Raw genomic sequence first — 17,970 nt, forward strand, 5'->3', positions numbered from 1 at the left:
GGAGGTTATATCTGTTGTTACCCAAGAGTTTCGACGAGGATTTTTCTGTCTAACATTTCGTGGGTAATTCTCCAGGTTAGTACATCAGAACTATCCGAAGTCTCTCACTCAGAGTTGGAGAATTTTGCGGAGGGTCCAGAGGAGATCCGGACCGATTCTGGACAATTCCCTCAGACAATCAGCACATCAGGACATCCATGATTGAGTTGATCCCTCATTTCTTTGAAGCTAGCTTTCTTAAATTTATGCACTTTGTTGATAATCCATTCTTAATATCCAGGCCCCTATATGACAATTAAGCAAATCTCCATATATCATTGCTATATCTCCACAATGACCAAAGTATTACGTTTCCTTATAGATGCTTAAAAAGTGATCCTGGTAAAATTCAAAAGTCCACCCAACATTTATCCTTTAAGGAATACCACCACAAAACAGATGGTCCAATCATTTATTTTGTTGCTTTTTTGTGGGATCTTGCTGTGCATTAATTAAATGCTGGAATTTGCTGTATCACAATAATGATCATGCTTGAAAATTATTTCATTGTTGGGGTGGCACGCGGCGCAGTGGTTAGCACTGGGACTACGGCGCTGAGGACCCGGGTTTGAATCCCAGCCCTGGGTCACTGTCCGTGTGGAGTTTGCACATTCTCCCCATGTCTGTGTGGGTTTCACCCCCACAACCCAAAGCTGTGCAGGTTAGATGGATTGGCCACACTAAATTGCCCCTTAATTGTGTAAAAAAATAATTAGGTATTCTGAATTTATTTTTTTTAAAGTATTTCATTGTTTATGATGCACTTTGGGGTGGACTGAGGCTGGGAAAAGTTTATTTTATTCTTAAGAACTACCGGCTGCCAAAAGAAAAGACAGGAACCACTAAAGCGGGAAATCTCGCACCTCAGGATATGAAGAAAGTCCGGTCATTGGCCCTGATAGAAATGACAGCTCTGTACGATACACTCGGTGTGGACTTCAAACATCATAAAGCAACGAAAGTCAAAATGAGAGGTAATGAGAATACATTCTTTTCAAATGTTGAAACATTGCTTCCATATGAGGTTGATATATTTAACTACTTGTGCATAAACTTTTCATTTATTTTAATTATTCATGAAATTTTAGATTTTCTTCCCACATGGGGATGGACTTAATTGCATTATTTCCTCTCAGGTTGAACTAACACTGGATTGCATCATGTGTGCTGTGTGTGGGGATAATTCAGTCAGGAAAAAGTGCTCTCTGTCGTATACTTTTTCACATTCCACAACCATAGCAACAGATGGGATGGCTGATTTACAGTAAAGTCCAAAGTTTGCATTGGAAAAGTAATAAAATGAATGAACTCTTGTCGCCACAATAAGAAAGTTGTCATCTTCAACCTGAGAGTAATTAGAGCCATAGAGTCTTACAGCACAGAAACAGGAACTTCGACTGACCATGCATATGCTGACCATCAAATACCCATCTATACTAATCCCGTTTACCAGCACTTGGTTCATAGCCGACTATGCTTTGGCGGCTTAAGTGCTTGTCCAGATGCTTCTTAAATGTTGCAAGAGTTCCTGCCTCCACACCTTCTCAGGCAACATGTTCCATATTTCCCGGTTGAGGCCGTACTCATGTGTGCGAAACTTGGCTATAAGTTTCTGCCCGGCGATTCTGCATTGTCGCGTGTCCTGAAGGCTGCCTTGGAGAACGCTTACCCGAAGATCAGAAGCTGAATGCCCTTGACTGCTGAAGTGTGTGGTGGTCCACTGTAATAGGAGATGTAAGGTAGGACCTGCACTACAGGTTCGCCGGTAGCTCCTGCCGGCTGGCTCCGCCCAGGGCGAACTGTATAAATATGCATGACCTCCAGTGCCCTGCCATTTCGCCAGCTGCAGCAGGAGGCCTCGCATCTGACTGTTAGAAAGCCACAGTTGTACCCAACTTTAGACTTTGCGCAATTGATCGTGCATCAAAGTGTTCCCCGACTGGAAGGGAACATTCCTGCCTGGCGATTGTCGCACATAATTTTGTGTATATCTATCAGTTCCCCCCTCAGCCTCCTCTGCTCCAGGGAAAACAAACCCAGCCTATCCAGTCTCTCCTCATAGCTGCAATTTTCCATCCCAGGCAACCTCCTGGTGAATCTCCTGTGCACCCCATCCAGTGCAATCACATTCCGCACAAAGTTATTTTATTAATCCTAATTCTAGTATAAACTTCAAATATTCTGGCTGCTGAGGTTTAGTGACAAGGGCTGGAATTTTCCGTTTACGCCGGTGGGGTTTTCTGGTCTGGTATTCTGAAATGAGATTGGTGTGTCGCCATCTTTAAAGGGCGCTCCAATCAGCAGAGAAGGAAACACCCTTCCCCCCCACAGACAGGGAGGACTCCCCTCATAAATATTGGAAACTGCCCCCCCCCCCCCCGCCAACCACAGCACAGGCAACGGTGCTCTCCCCTCCCCCGAACACCCCCACGACCACAACACAAGTAACAGCGCTCCCCCCCCCCCCCCCTCCCACCCGCTTCACAGGCATCGTCAGGTTGACCACATGCCACCCGCAACCACCATAGTCTCAGGGACACTCTCTCTCTCTCTCTCTCTCCCCCCCCCCCCCCCATCGCAGTCTCAGTGGCACATTCCCCTCCTCACGAGCATCAATCCTTCACAACATACGTAAGGGGAATCCCTCCCATGGGGCTCCAGAGTGCCCACCCCTGGCAGTGCAAACCTGTGCCAGGGGTCAGTGCCAGGGTACTACACAGGCATGTTCCTTTCCTCCGGGGACTGTACTTACCTTGGAGCACCCGGCAGGATCCACTTGGCTGTTTGTCTCCATACAAACCTGTTGTAAACTTCGCCGACGTGATGTCACATTAAAAGAACGATGAATATTAAATGAAGGGGGATCATGTGCCGGGGGCTCATTAATTACATTAAAATTTATGCTAATATATTGCCCTTTGTGGACAGGAACATAGTTACATCATAGGTGAGGGTCGTGGAAAATTGAGAAACATGATCTTGCCAGCAAGAATCGTGTTTCCCGACTCTTGTGAAATTTGTGCCCAGGTCGTCGTTCTTGCTGATGGCGAATGGGGGTGCAAAACCGCCTCCAAGGCATGTAGTTGTAGGCCCAGAATGAGTCTGAATTTGTATAACCAATATGGATCATTAGATTAATGATCTGTCAGGTGCTCATATGCTCGTTTGGAAGCCACATCAGGAAATCAATCGCACAGACTCAGTTCATGTTAGTAGCTAACCCTTCTCTCTCCCTTTCTTTTCAGTTTAGGACCATTCTGTAATGTGAACAAGTTATTTCTGATCTTAAGTTTTGAACTCACTACATGTTTGAAAAGATAAAATTATTTTTTAATATATAAATTACCATATAAAACATTGCCAGGGGATCAGGTGTATGGAACTGAAGGAGCAAATGGTGTCCTTCAAAGTTCAGTGAACTCAGGATTTTCAATATGTGCTTTCAGAAATGGGATTGTTCGGAGTTCCACTCTCATTGCTATTGGAACAAGATCAGAAAAAAGTACCAGGAACCAAGGTCCCACTCATCATTCAGAAAGTAAGTAGAGGATGCAATATATATTCACTTGGGAGTAACTTCAGAATATTGGACTCCTGACGATTGATAGCAGGATGTTAGACTCGGAAAAGTAGACAAGGATCAGACGTGGTAAATTCGGCTAATGGACTTTATTAGAGACCTTGAAACAGCCAGGAGAGCAGGTCTGCCTTAACCTCCGTGTAAGGAGTTAGACAAACCTCATCTCGGCTTACAGACACGAGAGCATAGGTTATATACATTTTAGACAGTCTTATCACTCCTCTTTGCTCCTCCCAATATTCTGTAGCCTGGCCTCTTCCTAACAAGTAATGTTTATTTTAGACCCTCAAGATCTCTGTAGTGACACTTTTAACCTTAATATCCGAGGAGTCTCCCGTGAACTTTAGAATTAGTGTTTGGTCACATTTCTAGATATTTGCCAGCTGGAGACTCCTTCAACCTATATGGGGGGGAATTCATGGCTTCCAATTCCTTCCCTCCCAGAATGGCTAATGGCAGCAGCTTGGATCCTTATGAAAACAAAGAGTCTCTCTTATCACCTATCTGGCCATGAGGCCCCAACTAGCTTCTTACTGCGAGCCTAAAAATTTGCACTGGATCATTTATCTTTTAATACAAAGGATAATATGGTCACGACTCCTAATTCACAGAATATTTTATGATGACTGTTGTAAAAGGTTATAATACGAATTATACTTAATGTTATACAAAGTGTGTCCTTAATATAACTGTGTATCCATGATTACCATTTATAAAGGTTATACAAAGTGAATTCATAACATAAGTGTATGGCATTAATCACAGTTTATAATGGACCATCTCCATCACTTCCTACATATGTTTTAATTAATACATAGTAACATAATAACAATAGCTAAAACTTGTGTCATTACAGGCTAACCATATACTATTATAAAGTCCAATACAGTTGAAAGCAATTACTTCTTTGTGACATTTATAAGATAGATTTTTCTGGTAGCATCTGTGATTCTACTTCAGGGGCGGGATTCTCCCCTACCCGGAGTGGCGGAGGGTTCCGGCGTAATGGGGTGGCGGGAACCACTCCGGCGTCGGGCCGCCCAAAGGTGCGGAATTCTCTGCACCTTTAGGGGCCCGGCTGGCGGGAAAGGCCTTTGTCGCCACGCCAGCCAGCGCCGAAAGGTCTTCGCCGGGCGCCAAATGTGTGGGAGCGTCAGCGGCCGCTCACGGCATCCCCGCGCATGCGCAGGGGAGTGGCTCTCTTCCGTCTCCACCATAGTGAAGACCATGGCGAAGGCGGAAGAAAAAGAGTGCCCCCATGGCACAGGCCCGCCCGCGGATTGGTGGGCCCCGATCGCGGGTCAGGCCACCGTGGGGGCATCCCCCGGGGCCAGATCGCCTGCCCGCGCCGCCTTGTCCCGCCGTTCAAAAGGAGGTTTAATCCACACCAGCGGGCAACACCTTACAAACTCCTTACAAAAGCAACACATGGTGCATCCGGGTCCTGGGACTCCGTACTCACCCCACCTGCTGGTCGCATGGTAGAATTACAACAGTAAAACATATGACTTATAATACACATGCAGATCATAGATCATAGAATTTACAGTAATGACAAACTACTCATATTATACACAGATGATAGTCTACCTGTCATCACAATTATGTCTGGTTTGCATGTTTTGTCCAAAATGAAGTTCAGCTGAATTAACAGACAGCCTGGCGAGATTCTCCGACCCCCCGCCGGGTCGGAGAATCGCCGGGGGCTGGCGTGAATCCCGCCCCCGCCGGTTGCCGAATTCTCCGGCACCGGATATTCGGCGGGGGCGGGAATCGGGCCGCGCCGGTTGGCGGGCCCCCCCGCGCGATTCGCCGGCCCGGATGGGCCGAAGTCCCGCTGCTAAAATGCCTGCCCCGCCGGCGTAGATTAAACCACCTACCTTACTGGCGGGACAAGGCGGCGCAGGCGGGCTCTGGGATCCTGGGCGAGGTGATCTGGCCCCAGGGGGTGCCCCCACGGTGGCCTGGCCCGCGATCGGGGCCCACCGATCCTCGGGCGGGCCTGTGCCGTGGGGGCACTCTTTTCCTTCCGCCTTCGCCACGGTCTCCACCATGGCGGAGGCGGAAGAGACTCCCTCCACTGCGCATGCGCGGGAATGCCGTCAGCGGCCGCTGACGCTCCCGCGCATGCGCCGCCCGGAGATGTCATTTCCGCGCCAGCTGGCGGGGCACCAAAGGCCTTTTCCGCCAGCTGGCAGGGCGGAAATTCGTCCGGTGCCGACCTAGCCCCTCAATGTTGGGGCTCGGCCCCCAAAGATGCGGTGCATTCCACACCTTTGAGGCGGCGCGATGCCCGACTGATTTGTGCCGTTTTGGGTGCCAGTCGGCGGACATCGCGCCGTTTCCGGAAAATTTCGCCCCCTGTTCTGTTCTGACCAACACAAAGTGGAGGAAACCTAAATTCCAAATCCTTCAAGAGCTGCTCTAATTTTTTTTTTCTTTTATAAATTTAGAGTACCCAATTATTTTTTTTTCCAATTAAGGGGCAATTTAGCATGGCCAATCCATCTAACTGGCACATCTTTGGGTTGTGGGGGTGAAACCCATGCAGAAGCGGGGAGAATGTGCAAACTCCACATGGACAGTGACCCAGAGCCGGGATTCTAACCCGGGTCCTCAGCACCGTAGTCCCAGTGCTAACCACTGCACCACCATGCTGCTCTCTGCTCAGACTTTTAATGTTACATCAAAGAAAGTCATTTTTGCAACCGAGAAATCAGATCAAGAGCACTACAGTGGAGGCAAAAGGCAGGTTGCTAGTGTAGTATCTGAATCATTAGGGGCTTAATACTATAAATCTTTGGAGGGTGCGGTGTTCATAATACCTCAGTCATTAACTTCATATGTGAGATTGGATGTATGACATGAATGCACAGTGGGACCCTGTGGAAGTTAACACACAGACCTTGGTGGGGATTGCAAAGGAAGTTTCATCTTCCAGCAGGCAATTCCCCCGCTCTCCAAGACCCTCTGAAGAAGTATCTTGACTCTTAGGGAGAGTTGCAGACGTGGGACAGTTCTGATGTACTTTCTGGATAGTTATCCAGGCAATGAGCAGATGAACACCTAGTCTAATACTTGGATATTTACACAACTGAACCCCCTCCCCGACCCCAATCTAACTTCTGACCATCCCCATCTACCCCCAACTACACCCCCAACAACCCAACTATCCTCCTGACCCCACTATGCCTCCCTCAACCATACCCTCAACCACCTGATTACCCCCAGACCACCTAGCTAACAGCTAACACCCTGACCATCAGACCTCCCTCACCAACCAGATCCGACCGTCTCTAACCACCAAACTGCTCCTGGACCTGACCACTCAACCATCCCCTGACCACCACGATGACCATCAGTAAATTTGCAGATGATATGAAAATTTGTGCGGTGGTAAATAGTGAGGAGGATAGCCATAGATTACAGGAGGATATAGACAGGCTGGTTAGATGGGCTGATCAGTGGCAAATGGAATTCAAACCAGATAGGTGTGAGATGATGCACTTGGGCAGGAAAAACAGGGAATACATACTGAACGAAAGGACCCTAGGAAGCACTAAAGATCAGAGGGACTTTGGTGTGCAAGTACGCCATCCCTGAATGTAACAGGGCAAGTGGTTACGAATGCATATGTACACTTTATTAGCCAAGGCATATTGTTTAAGGGCAGGGAGGTTATGCTGGAGCTGAATAAAATATTGAATCAGCCACAGCTAGAGTATTTTTCTGGAATCCACATCATAAGAGGGATGTGGACTGCATAGCACTGGAAAGGGTGCAGAGGAGATTTACCAAGTTGTTGCCTGGGCTGGAGATCAATTATCCAACTATCCCATACCACCTTACCCACCTCACCTACCTTATTGGGGAGCCGGTTTAGCTCAGTGGGCTAGTCAGCTGATTCATGATGCAGCATGTTCAATTCCCATACTGCCTGAGGCAATCCATGAAGGTCCTGCCTTCAAACCTTGCCCCCTGCCTGAGGTGTGGTGATCCTCAGGTTAAATCACCACCGATCAGCTCTCCCCCTCAAAGGAGAAAGCTGTCTATGGTCATCTGGGACTGTGGCAACTTTACCTTTACCTCCCACTTACCCACTGACGTCACCCATGTTCCCACCCTAACAATCATTCATGCACTTATCCATTCACCCATTCACTAACAGTTAAACATACCAAACGGCAGGTGGTACCATAAAAAGAGGGTTGTGCTCTCTCCACCCCCCAACCCCCCTACTCTGCTTTAATGGAGCTTTCTGAGGGATGCTGCACTCCATACTATTGGAAAGGCTGGGCTTGGTAGGTCCCAGAGGAAATGCATAGCAGCATTGAATCAGGAATTTTTGGATGGAGCTGCAATCCAACAATGTTTGCTGATCCTCGGAAGATCTAGGTCTTTATATAAATGCATTGTGTATGGATTATCTAGATAACCCAATTATTCAATATAGTTGGAACTTCTTTGCAGTTGCCAAGTTGACTTGTCTCTGATTTAGATACTTTAGTTGGTGTGATACCGATTTTCTAACATGAAATTACCGATATTTCTGCAGCTTATTATTCACATAGAGGAGGAGGGGTTGAATACGGAAGGAATTCTACGAATACCTGGACTTGCATCTAGAATTAAGGTATTTTTAGAAGAACTTATATTCATTGGAAGGAAACTACCTGCAAACGTACAAACTGAAAATATGTAAATCTGCAGTAGTTCTATGGGAGTGATTGTCTAAATAAGTTATTTAAATTACATCTGAAATGTCAATATATAGTCACCTATGCTGTGTGTGCACAGATCAGAAATCTAAAGACCGCTTGAAGGTGATTTTCGCTATTTTTCCAGTGAGAAGAGAGCAGGCAGTTGAAATTGCCGTGCAGTATTTTAAATCACAGTTCTTTTGTAAGAAGAGGCATGTAGGGGACCTCATGGCAAGAGTATATTAAAATGAGAGCCAGAAAATTCAGATGTGAACCACGAAGGCTAGTGAAAAATCTGGAACAATCTTCTTCAAAAGGCTTTCGGTTCGAGATAAATTGAAATTTGATAGATACTTGTTAAGTGGTGACAAAGACTTCCAGCTGGATTCTCCGTCGGCGGAATCCACTGTTTCGCCGGCAGCGCACTCACGCCCACGGAATTCCCGATGGGAAACCCCAATGGCCGGCTGCCAGGACGAACCCATCTCATGGAGTGGCGATAGTGACCACCAGCTCCCCCAATTTTCAAGCCTCTGATGAGGCTGCATCTCACAGCCAGCACACGGGACATGGCGGCATGTGCTGGGGCCCTCCGGCCTCAGAGCCCCCAGAGGACACTTGGCAGGGGCAGCGAAGGCCACGGGACGTGGTAAGCAGCTGGCTGCCTCCACCTCAGATATGCATCCCGGGGACACACCTAGACATAGTGGTAGAGTTAGGAAGGCAAAGCACTTCAGGGATCACTTAGAGCACCGGTTGGGCGGGGTGGTGGGAATAGGTAGAAGGTGAGGGGGCTAGGGGGGGTGCGATTGGGCAGCACCGTCGGGAGAGTGGGGAATTGTAAAACACAATAAACACCTTTGTGCACAACTAGTACGTCACTTTCTTCGAACGCTTGGCCCATCTCGCCGCGCAACCACCCTCTGGCCGTGGACATGTCCCTGGAGCTATGTCCCACCCCGAGTGGGTGTTGACTGTTGTGTGTGTGGTGTTGCCTCCCGCAGTGTTCAAACACAATGTACAGGCATCAAGGTGTGATTGGGATGCTAGGCAATGACTCCCACATGCCACATGGCCCATCCACCCTTGGGAATTCACTTAATAATAATAATAATAATAATAATCTTTATTGTCACAAGTAGGCTTACATTAACACTGCAATGAAATTACTGTGAGAAGTCCCAAGTCGCCACATTCCGGCGCCTGTTCGGGTACACAGAGTGAGAATTAAGAACGTTCAATTCACCTAACAGCTGGGTTGTGTGAAATGCTCACTTAACCATTATTGCCAATTCCCTGTTAGCAATAGCCTTCGGCCGCATAGCCAGAAGCCTCGGCAGTTGGTGGGGGTTATAGGTGGTCGATGGGGCAGATGGGCAGGGACAGGAGTTGGCCCCAGAACGGGTACATATGATCCAGGGTTTGGCATTGTGGTGCCCAGGCTCTTTGCTACTCACCTCACCTTCTGCCGCATTGACGTTTTTCAAAAGGAGTACGAATCGGTGCTAGTGTGACCACTTGCTGGGCAGGGCTCGGAATCAGGCAAGGCCATTGGATATGGGGTGACACTCGTAAATTGTATAGAAATATGGCTTAAGTGGTGATAATTGGTTTCTCGCCACGCTACGGCGAGATCCCGATTTTGTTTACGGGAGTGGGCTAGGTGCATCTTAAATTGTTTGGTGGCAGGCGCGGTTCCCGTTTCCTGCCTCTCCCGCTATTCAACAGCCTTGTTTTGCTTGAGCGAGAGCGTTTCGAGGGCGGAGAATTACGTCCCAAATTTCCAAGTCAGGATGCTGAGTGACTTGGAGGGGATCACCCGGGTGGTCGTGTTTCCACGCATCTACTTAACTGCCCTTGTCCTTCTAGATGTTGCTGTCATGGGTTTGGATGGTGCTGTCTAAGGAGCTGTGGTGAGTTTCTGCAGTGCTCCTTGTAGATGGTACACAGTGCCACTACTGTGCATCGGTGGTGGAGGGAATAAATGGATGGCGTGCCAATCAAGTTGGCTGCTTTTTCCTGGATGATGTTGAGCTTCTTGAGTGTTGTTTATGCTGCACTCATCCAGCAAGTGGAGATTATTGCATCACACTCTGATATTGGGGGATTCAACAATTGTAATGGCATTGAATGTCAAGGGGAAATGGTTGGATACTGTCTTATTGGCAACGATCATTGCATGGAACTTGTGTGGCATGAATGTTACTTGCCACTTGTCAGCCCAAGTCCAGATCTTGAGCATGGACAACTTCAGTATTTGAGGAGTGCGTATGGAAGTGAGTATTGTGCAATCATCAGCGAGTAACTCCACTTCTGAACTCATGCTGGAAGGAAGGATATTTATGAAGCAGCTGAAGATGGGTGGTCCTAGAACCCTTCCCTGAGGAGCTCCTGCATTGATGTCCTGTAACTAAGATAATTGATCTTGAACGATCGCAACCATCGTCCTTTGTGCTTGGCTTGAATCCAACCAGTGAAGATTTCCATTGACTCCAGTTTTGCCAGGGAGTTTTGTTGAGAGAGATGGAGTGATGAAGATTTTATGCATCTTGGCTTGTGTTGGAAGATTATTCACGTTTCGTACATTGAACCTGAGGTGATGTTGCTCTCAGCCACCACGGTCCAGCTATAGATTATTTCTGTTCCTGCAGGTACTTGGTGACAGCACCTTCCTTAATGCCTTAACCTCCTCCACAGTGACCTCCATTGAAGCATGAGAAAGCTGAGGGGAACTCTGCTACTCATTGCTGTGATGATAAATGTTTCCATACTGTTTCAACAAAGTCTTTCAAAAAGGAATGCAAGCTTTGTTCAAGAGCTCAATGTGCAGATAAGTTTGGCAGGCCCCTTTTCAGATGTGATTAATTGGTTAATCATATTAAAATTAGGCCTGTAATTTCAGTGCTGCTGAAATTCAAAGTAAGACATGTGAGGGTAATAGAGTGAATCAGTCAGTTATACAATAGATCTAACTTGTAAAAACAAACAGATTACCCATATGAAGATAAATCCATAGGGGAAGTAAACAACATTACACATATTAAGAGATACGCAGGACTTTGCTCTCAAATGTAACATAATGCTGTACTGATGATGTTGTTGAAGGTGATATGTTCATCTTTTCCCTCCCATGTGATTTAAGAGCCTACGTGAAGAACTAGAAGCAAGGTTCTATGAAGGAACCTTTAACTGGGAAAATGTACGTCAGCATGATGCAGCAAGTATACTAAAGCTCTTTGTAAGAGAACTGCCACGCCCACTCGTCACTCTCGAGTACCTTGATGCCTTTCTAGCTGTACAAAGTAAGTTACTAATCTCATGTTTCACTAGCATGCATAATAAAAATGGAAACATAGGGCCTGATTTTTCACATGGAGGCAAGTAGCTTGAGTCAGGAAATATCCCACCTTGACGCACCCGCCTCAGGACAAAGCACGCAATGCTATCCCCAACTGCTCAAAAATATTACTGCACACTCAAATCTATTCCTGCAAACTCTCAGCTTCCCCTGCAGGTTCAAAGCTATTCCTGCCCACTCAAAGCTACTCCTGCATGCTTAAAGCTAGTCCTGCATGCTCAAAGCTATTCATGCACGCTCAAAGCTATTTCTGCATGCTCAAAGCTACCCCGAACACTCAAAGCTATTCCTTAACACTCAAATCTATTCCTATGCACTCAAAGCTACCCCCACGTGCTCAAAGCTATTCCTGCATGCTCCAAGCTATTCCTGAATTCTTAAAGCTATCTCCGCATTCTCAAAGCTATCCTGCTTGCACAAAGCTTTTCCTGCATGCTCAAAGCTATTTCTGCATGCTCAAAGCTACCCCGCACACTCAAAGCTATTCCTTAACACTCAAATCTATTCCTATGCACTTAAAGCTACCCCCACGTGCTCAAAGCTATTCCTGCGTGCTCAAAGCTACTCCATTCATGCTCAAAGCTATCCCCAACAGCTCAAAGCTATTCTGCACACTCAAATCTATTTCTGCACACTCAAGGCTTTCCTTGCAGGCTCAAAGCTATTTCTGTGCACTCAAATCTATTCCTGCCTGCTCAAACGTATCCCCATGTGCTCAAAGCTAACCCCGTGTGCTTAAAACTACCCCTGCATGCTCGAAGATATCCCTGCATAACCAAAGATATCCCCGTGTGCTCATAGCTATCCCCGCACCCTCAAATCTATCCCCGTGTGTTCAAAGTTATCCATGTGGTCAAAGCTATCCTGGTGTGCTTAAAGCTATCACCATCCGTTCAAAGTTATCCTAACATGCTTAAATCTATCCCCATGCGCTCAAAGCTATCCTAGTGTGCTTAAAGCTAACCCCATTGGGGATGGGGAGGAAACGAGGCAGCGGGAAATGACAGAGGGGGAGGGGGAAAGGAGGGATTGGAGGGAGACGGGGAAAGAAGGGGAGGGGGAAAGGATTGGAGAGGGAAGAAAGGAGAGATGGAGATTGATTGGAGGGTCAGCGTAACCTTATACACTGCATAAATTATCAGCTGGGACTTATGAAAATTTTGGTTGTAAACAGTCACATTTCATTGTGATCACAGCAGAGCTACAAATTGATGACAATGATATCAGTTGATGACCATCCTTTGACATCGCAAGTATGGTTCTGAGTGAAAATGAAAGTTAAATGATCAGTTTTGAGAGAAAATAAAATAAGATGATAGCCTGATGATTACCTGTGAGTGTAAGTGATATCAAATGATGACAAAATGATCGCAATTGAGAGCAGTTAATGTTAAATGAAAGCTGTTGAAAGCAAATGTTGTCAAATGATATGAAAAATTTCAGGTAGGGATACACTTCAAGCTGAGATCATTCCTGGAGCAAAAACCATGTTTGCTTGTCTTATGTACAAAGTTTAAATGGGCCATCCAATTTGCAAATATACTTCACCATACCTCCACCCACCACGTACTCTCTTCCCTTCCCAGCAAAAATGGGATTTGTCAGAGATGGGGGTCGGGCATCTGGGTCCTGTCCGTCGACAGAACCTCTCTGACTCTGCAACAATCCAAAACATAAATTCTCAAGTGTGCACAATAAGATTGTTTTCTGCACAGAGGTCATTCAAGATTTTAGTGTAAAATAGACTGAAGCTGGAAGAATGATAATATCGATCTCCAAATGAGTTCATGTTTATGGTTTGTTAGAATATATATATATGGACTTCCGGTGACGGCGGGCGGGAGGCAGCCGCACATTGGAGGGCTCCCGTTCGGGAACGGCATTTTTGCGGAGTAACGCCCGGTCCTAGGGCCAGCGACGGCAGTAAAAGTCGGGGGATAGCGCAAGGAGAAGAAGGATGTCGAAAATCATCAAAATTACGGCCGAGAAAAAAGTGGCTGAAAGTCCGTTGGAGGGGGGAAAGGTCACCGCGGGGTCAACAAAGAAAATGGAGGCTGGAGCACCAGGGGAGGCCGCAGTGCTTACGGCTGAAGAACTAACTAAGGTGATGGCTGCGGAATTCCAAAAGCAGTTGGCGCAGATTGAGAAATGTATGGAGATGGTGAGGAAGGAGATGAGGGAGGTTTTGAATGTGCTGGTGGAGGAGGCGGTTTCCCCGGTGAAGACGGCGGTGGCGAGCGCAGTGGCGGAGGTGCGAGAGCAAGGGGAGGTGCTGAAGGAAGTGGAGGAGACGGTATTGCAGCACGGTGATCAACTTGCCTCGATGTGGAAGGAGATGCAGAAGGTGATGGACACGAACAAGAATCTGAGAGGAAAAATGGAAGATCTGGAAAACAGATCCAGGCGACAGAATTTGAGGGTCGTGGGGCTGCCCGAAGGAGTTGAAGGACCGAAGCCGACTGAGTATTTTGCCGCGATGCTGGCAAAACTACTGGGGGAGGGGGAGTCCCCTCCCGATATGAACTGGATCGGGCTCATTGGTCGTGGAGGCCTGTACCAAAGGCGAGTGAGCCGCCAAGGGCAGTGACTCTGTGCTTCCGTAGGTACAGTGTGAAGGAGAAGATCCTGAGCTGGGCCAAACAGAAGCGGGTGGTGCAGTGGGCTGGAGCTGGAATACATGTATACCAGGACTTTACGGTGGAGCTGGCGAAGAGGCGGGCTGCCTTCAACCGGGTGAAGAGGGCACTGTACATTGGCAAGGTGCAGTGCGGCATTGTATATCCAGCGAAGCTGAGGGTGACTTACAAGCTCAGGGACTTTTATTTTGGAACGGCGGAAGCAGCGGAGGAGTTTGTGAAGGCAGAAGGACGGTGGCAGAACTGACAAATTGAGGAATGGTCATGTGCCGATGTAACCTCATGACTGTATTTTCTTCTTTTTTTTTGTATCACTGCGTGCGGGTGTAGGGGTTAAAGGAGCCAATGTTGCATATATTTGGACAAGGGAAGGGACGGGGCTTTCACTCGAAAGGAGGGCTCTTTGGGGTGTAGGTGGATATGCGGGATTTGTGTGCTAAAAGGGGATCTTTGGGCTTTCCTAGGGCCGGGCAAGGGGGAAAGGGACCCGGGCGGGGGCCTCCACGCTGGCCGGTTTAAACCGGCCAGTGAACGGGAGTGAGGTGGGGGGAGGGGCTGCGGCCATCGGAGCCTGACAGAATGGGGTCAGAGTTGTCTAGCCGGGGTGGAAAGTCGGGGAGAGGGAACCTAGGTTGGGGGAGGGAACCGAGGTTGGGAGGAGGAGTTTTACAAGAGGCATTGGACGGGAGGAGCTGGAGACTTGGGGGGGGTGGGGGGTGGGGTACAACTTTGGGATATCATGTACGGTACTCTCTTAGAGGCTGGATGGCGTTGGTTGGGGGTGGGGGGGGGGGGGGTGGAGAGCCGTGTAGATTAAGGGTGACTACGGGTAATCCCTGATTCCTTTTTGTCATTTGTTTATGTAAACAGGCGGGTTGAGGTTTGGGGGTTGGTGGGCGGATGGGATCGTTGTTATTATGGGGATTGACATATCTTGTTGATTATTGTTTATTGTTTATGGATGTAAATGTGGGAAAAAACGTGAAAAAGGAGAATTTAAAAAAAAACATTTTTTTAAAGATATACATATATTTGCGGGTGACATGCTGCATCAGCTAGAAAGCGAAAGGGTAAATTCCTGACATAATTTAATAAACATAAAATACCGCAAAGGTTCCGATGAGAATCTTGTGATTTGAGTTTTCAATAAGCCTAACTCCCTGCTCTCACTCTGGAACGGAGAGTAGTTGCAGGGATATCAGTGCAGAAACATTGGGCCTGATGGTCCATTCATTTATATGGATCTGAAAACATAATTCACAGGTTGGCAATTTCCCACCTAACAACACCATCAAGCATTCCTCTTTACCAAACATCCAGATGGGTCCACTGTAAATATATGCATAATATATGGCCTCTAATTAAACTTGAGAGGAATACACAAATTTGCTCCTTCCAGTACTTGCTTGTGCTTGACTTCCATTTCCTATTTTGTTTATTTCTGTCTTCACTGATTACTCATTTGAACAGGAAGTTCTGAATTTTAACTCCAGGCAGGTTTTGGGTAGTTGGGTAGGAACTGAACCCACGAAATAATCCCAGAGCTATTTTAACTCCCAGGCCTTAGTCTAATAACTCCAGGATTCCTCTGAATGCTGTAGTTGTCAAATAGTAGCTTGTTCTTTGAATGCAAACATAGAAAAACCTTCCTGTATTGCCAAAAGAAGATTGCCTTGGCCCACAGTTATCCTAAAAAGCCCACTCCACTCTTGCTATCGCCAGCCCTTCCTAGGACTTCCCATCAGACCATACCGGAAGTTGCCCAACGTTTGTGCTGTTAAGATGAATGAACTGTATGTGAAGAGGTGACAGGCAGCAACAGCTCTCATGTAAGATGATAGTGAAGCCCATGGTTGATATTTGGACTGGACTCGGTCTCTTAGTTGAGCGAATGAATTTCAGCCAGATGATTTATTTGCCCGTTCATTTGTGTGGAGTTCACTATAATTTGGTTTGGAAACTTTTGGGTGGGATGCTTTTCAATAACCAGATGCAAATATTTGATTGACAGATCTATCAAGTAGAAAACTTCAGCTACAGGCTCTGAACTTGCTGGTGCTTCTCCTCCCAGACCAAAATAGGGACACACTGAAGGTATGATTCTAATATTAAATATATATGTATATCTTTTTTTCTTCAAAATTTCATTTTAAAATGTGAATACAAATGTTTATTGCAGAACTTTGGCACAAGTTTCTTATTCAAAGCAAAATAATTTTAGTGAATCATTATTCACATAGCTCTTGTTAACAATAGGTTGGTTTCTCTGTGATCCACATTTGCGCATTTTAGGAAATCATGGGTGTGTATTCTGCAATTCCCTGAGGTATGCTTTGTGTAACACGCGATGAAGTGTATTGGGGTTATCCCTTAATATTTTGACACATTTTTTCTGAAAAATTAAATGTAAATAAAATTTACTTGGTCTCCAATTAAGTACCAGATAGTTGAATGGTAGAATTACCTGACTCATACTCACAGACATGCCTCCCTCACTCTCAGGCACACACACACATCTCGCTCTTGCACACTTGCACAAACACATCTCCCTATTTCATACACCCCACTCTGTCTCACACATTCTCCCCTTTTGCACACTCTGAGGATTGCTCCAGCCCCTGCTCTAACCTCCCACCGCTCTGGCACCCCGTTCTGAGGCTGCACTGGCCCTCGTTCAAACCCCGTTCCGCAGCCTGCTCCAAGGCTCACTCTGGCCCCCCCATTTGGTGGCCCATACTGGCCCTCATTCCAGCCCCCGTTCCGGCACCCGCTCCAGGGCTCATTCTAGCCTTCTGCTCCCCCCGCTGGTCTCCTGCTCTTGCCCCTGTTCCGCTATCCACTCCGAGGCCCGCTCTTCCCATCACCCTAGTGTGCATGCTTATCCAATCAGAGGCTGGCTTCTCCAGCCACTGATTGGACAAGCAGTTCTGCGGCATTTTTTAATGTGCCTGCTCTGCTGTGGACCCATTGGGTTCCACAGACCCCAGTTTGAGAACCCATGGGTTAGCATATTGCCTTTCACCTGTAGGATTTCAATTCAATCTTGTCTGGGGATGAAAGTTTTCTTTTTGTGCTGGTTTCATTTAGAGTGAGTTTGGGTGGTAGTATCAACCACGTACGTCTCTTATGAATTCAGATCTAGAGCACCAAATTGCCCATAACTTGCTCAAAGTGTCTATAAGAGCCACAGGGCGAAAATAAAATGAGTAAATGCTAGAAATACTCAGCAAGACTGATCTCAACTGTGGGGATAAGAAAAAGAGTTTAGATCAATGACCTGTGGTAGTCACCACTAGCAGTATTACATGCATTACGGTAAGGCCCGTATAGTAGAGGTACAAGGGTAAATCCCTGCCTGCTGGCTCCGCCCAGTAGACGGTGTATAAATGTGTGTGCTCGCCGGTGCTGCAGCCATTCTGGTTCCAGCTACAGGAGGCACAACATCTTTGCTCAATAAAGCCTTGATTATTCCACTACTCTCGTCTTTGTGGTAATTGATAGTGCATCATGACCTTTCATTAAAATTGTTCTGGTGAAAGATCACTGACCTGAAACATTAACACAGGACTGGAATTTACATGTTCTGTCCAATTTGTTTGAGAGGGGACTATTAAATGCACACCACCTTCCTCGCTGCCCAGCCATTTTAGAGGCAGG

At 46.9% G+C, this 17,970-nt stretch overlaps 1 protein-coding gene across 2 annotated transcripts in view; it reads left to right on the top strand.

Moving 5' to 3' along the window:
• arhgap18 (Rho GTPase activating protein 18) overlaps window positions 1–17,970 on the top strand; it is a 117,964-nt gene that overhangs the window by 70,689 nt on the left and 29,305 nt on the right. The window contains exons 6-10 of one of the 2 annotated variants that reach the window (XM_072499216.1): window positions 848–1,013; window positions 3,486–3,577; window positions 8,175–8,252; window positions 11,462–11,621; window positions 16,325–16,407. In XM_072499216.1, the coding sequence (XP_072355317.1) occupies window positions 848–1,013; window positions 3,486–3,577; window positions 8,175–8,252; window positions 11,462–11,621; window positions 16,325–16,407 (579 nt within the window). The remainder of the gene's footprint in view (window positions 1–847; window positions 1,014–3,485; window positions 3,578–8,174; window positions 8,253–11,461; window positions 11,622–16,324; window positions 16,408–17,970) is intronic. The other variant, XM_072499218.1, reaches the window with a different exon arrangement.

Source organism: Scyliorhinus torazame, chromosome 4 (assembly GCF_047496885.1).
Source record: "Scyliorhinus torazame isolate Kashiwa2021f chromosome 4, sScyTor2.1, whole genome shotgun sequence".
Lineage (NCBI taxonomy): Eukaryota > Metazoa > Chordata > Chondrichthyes > Carcharhiniformes > Scyliorhinidae > Scyliorhinus > Scyliorhinus torazame.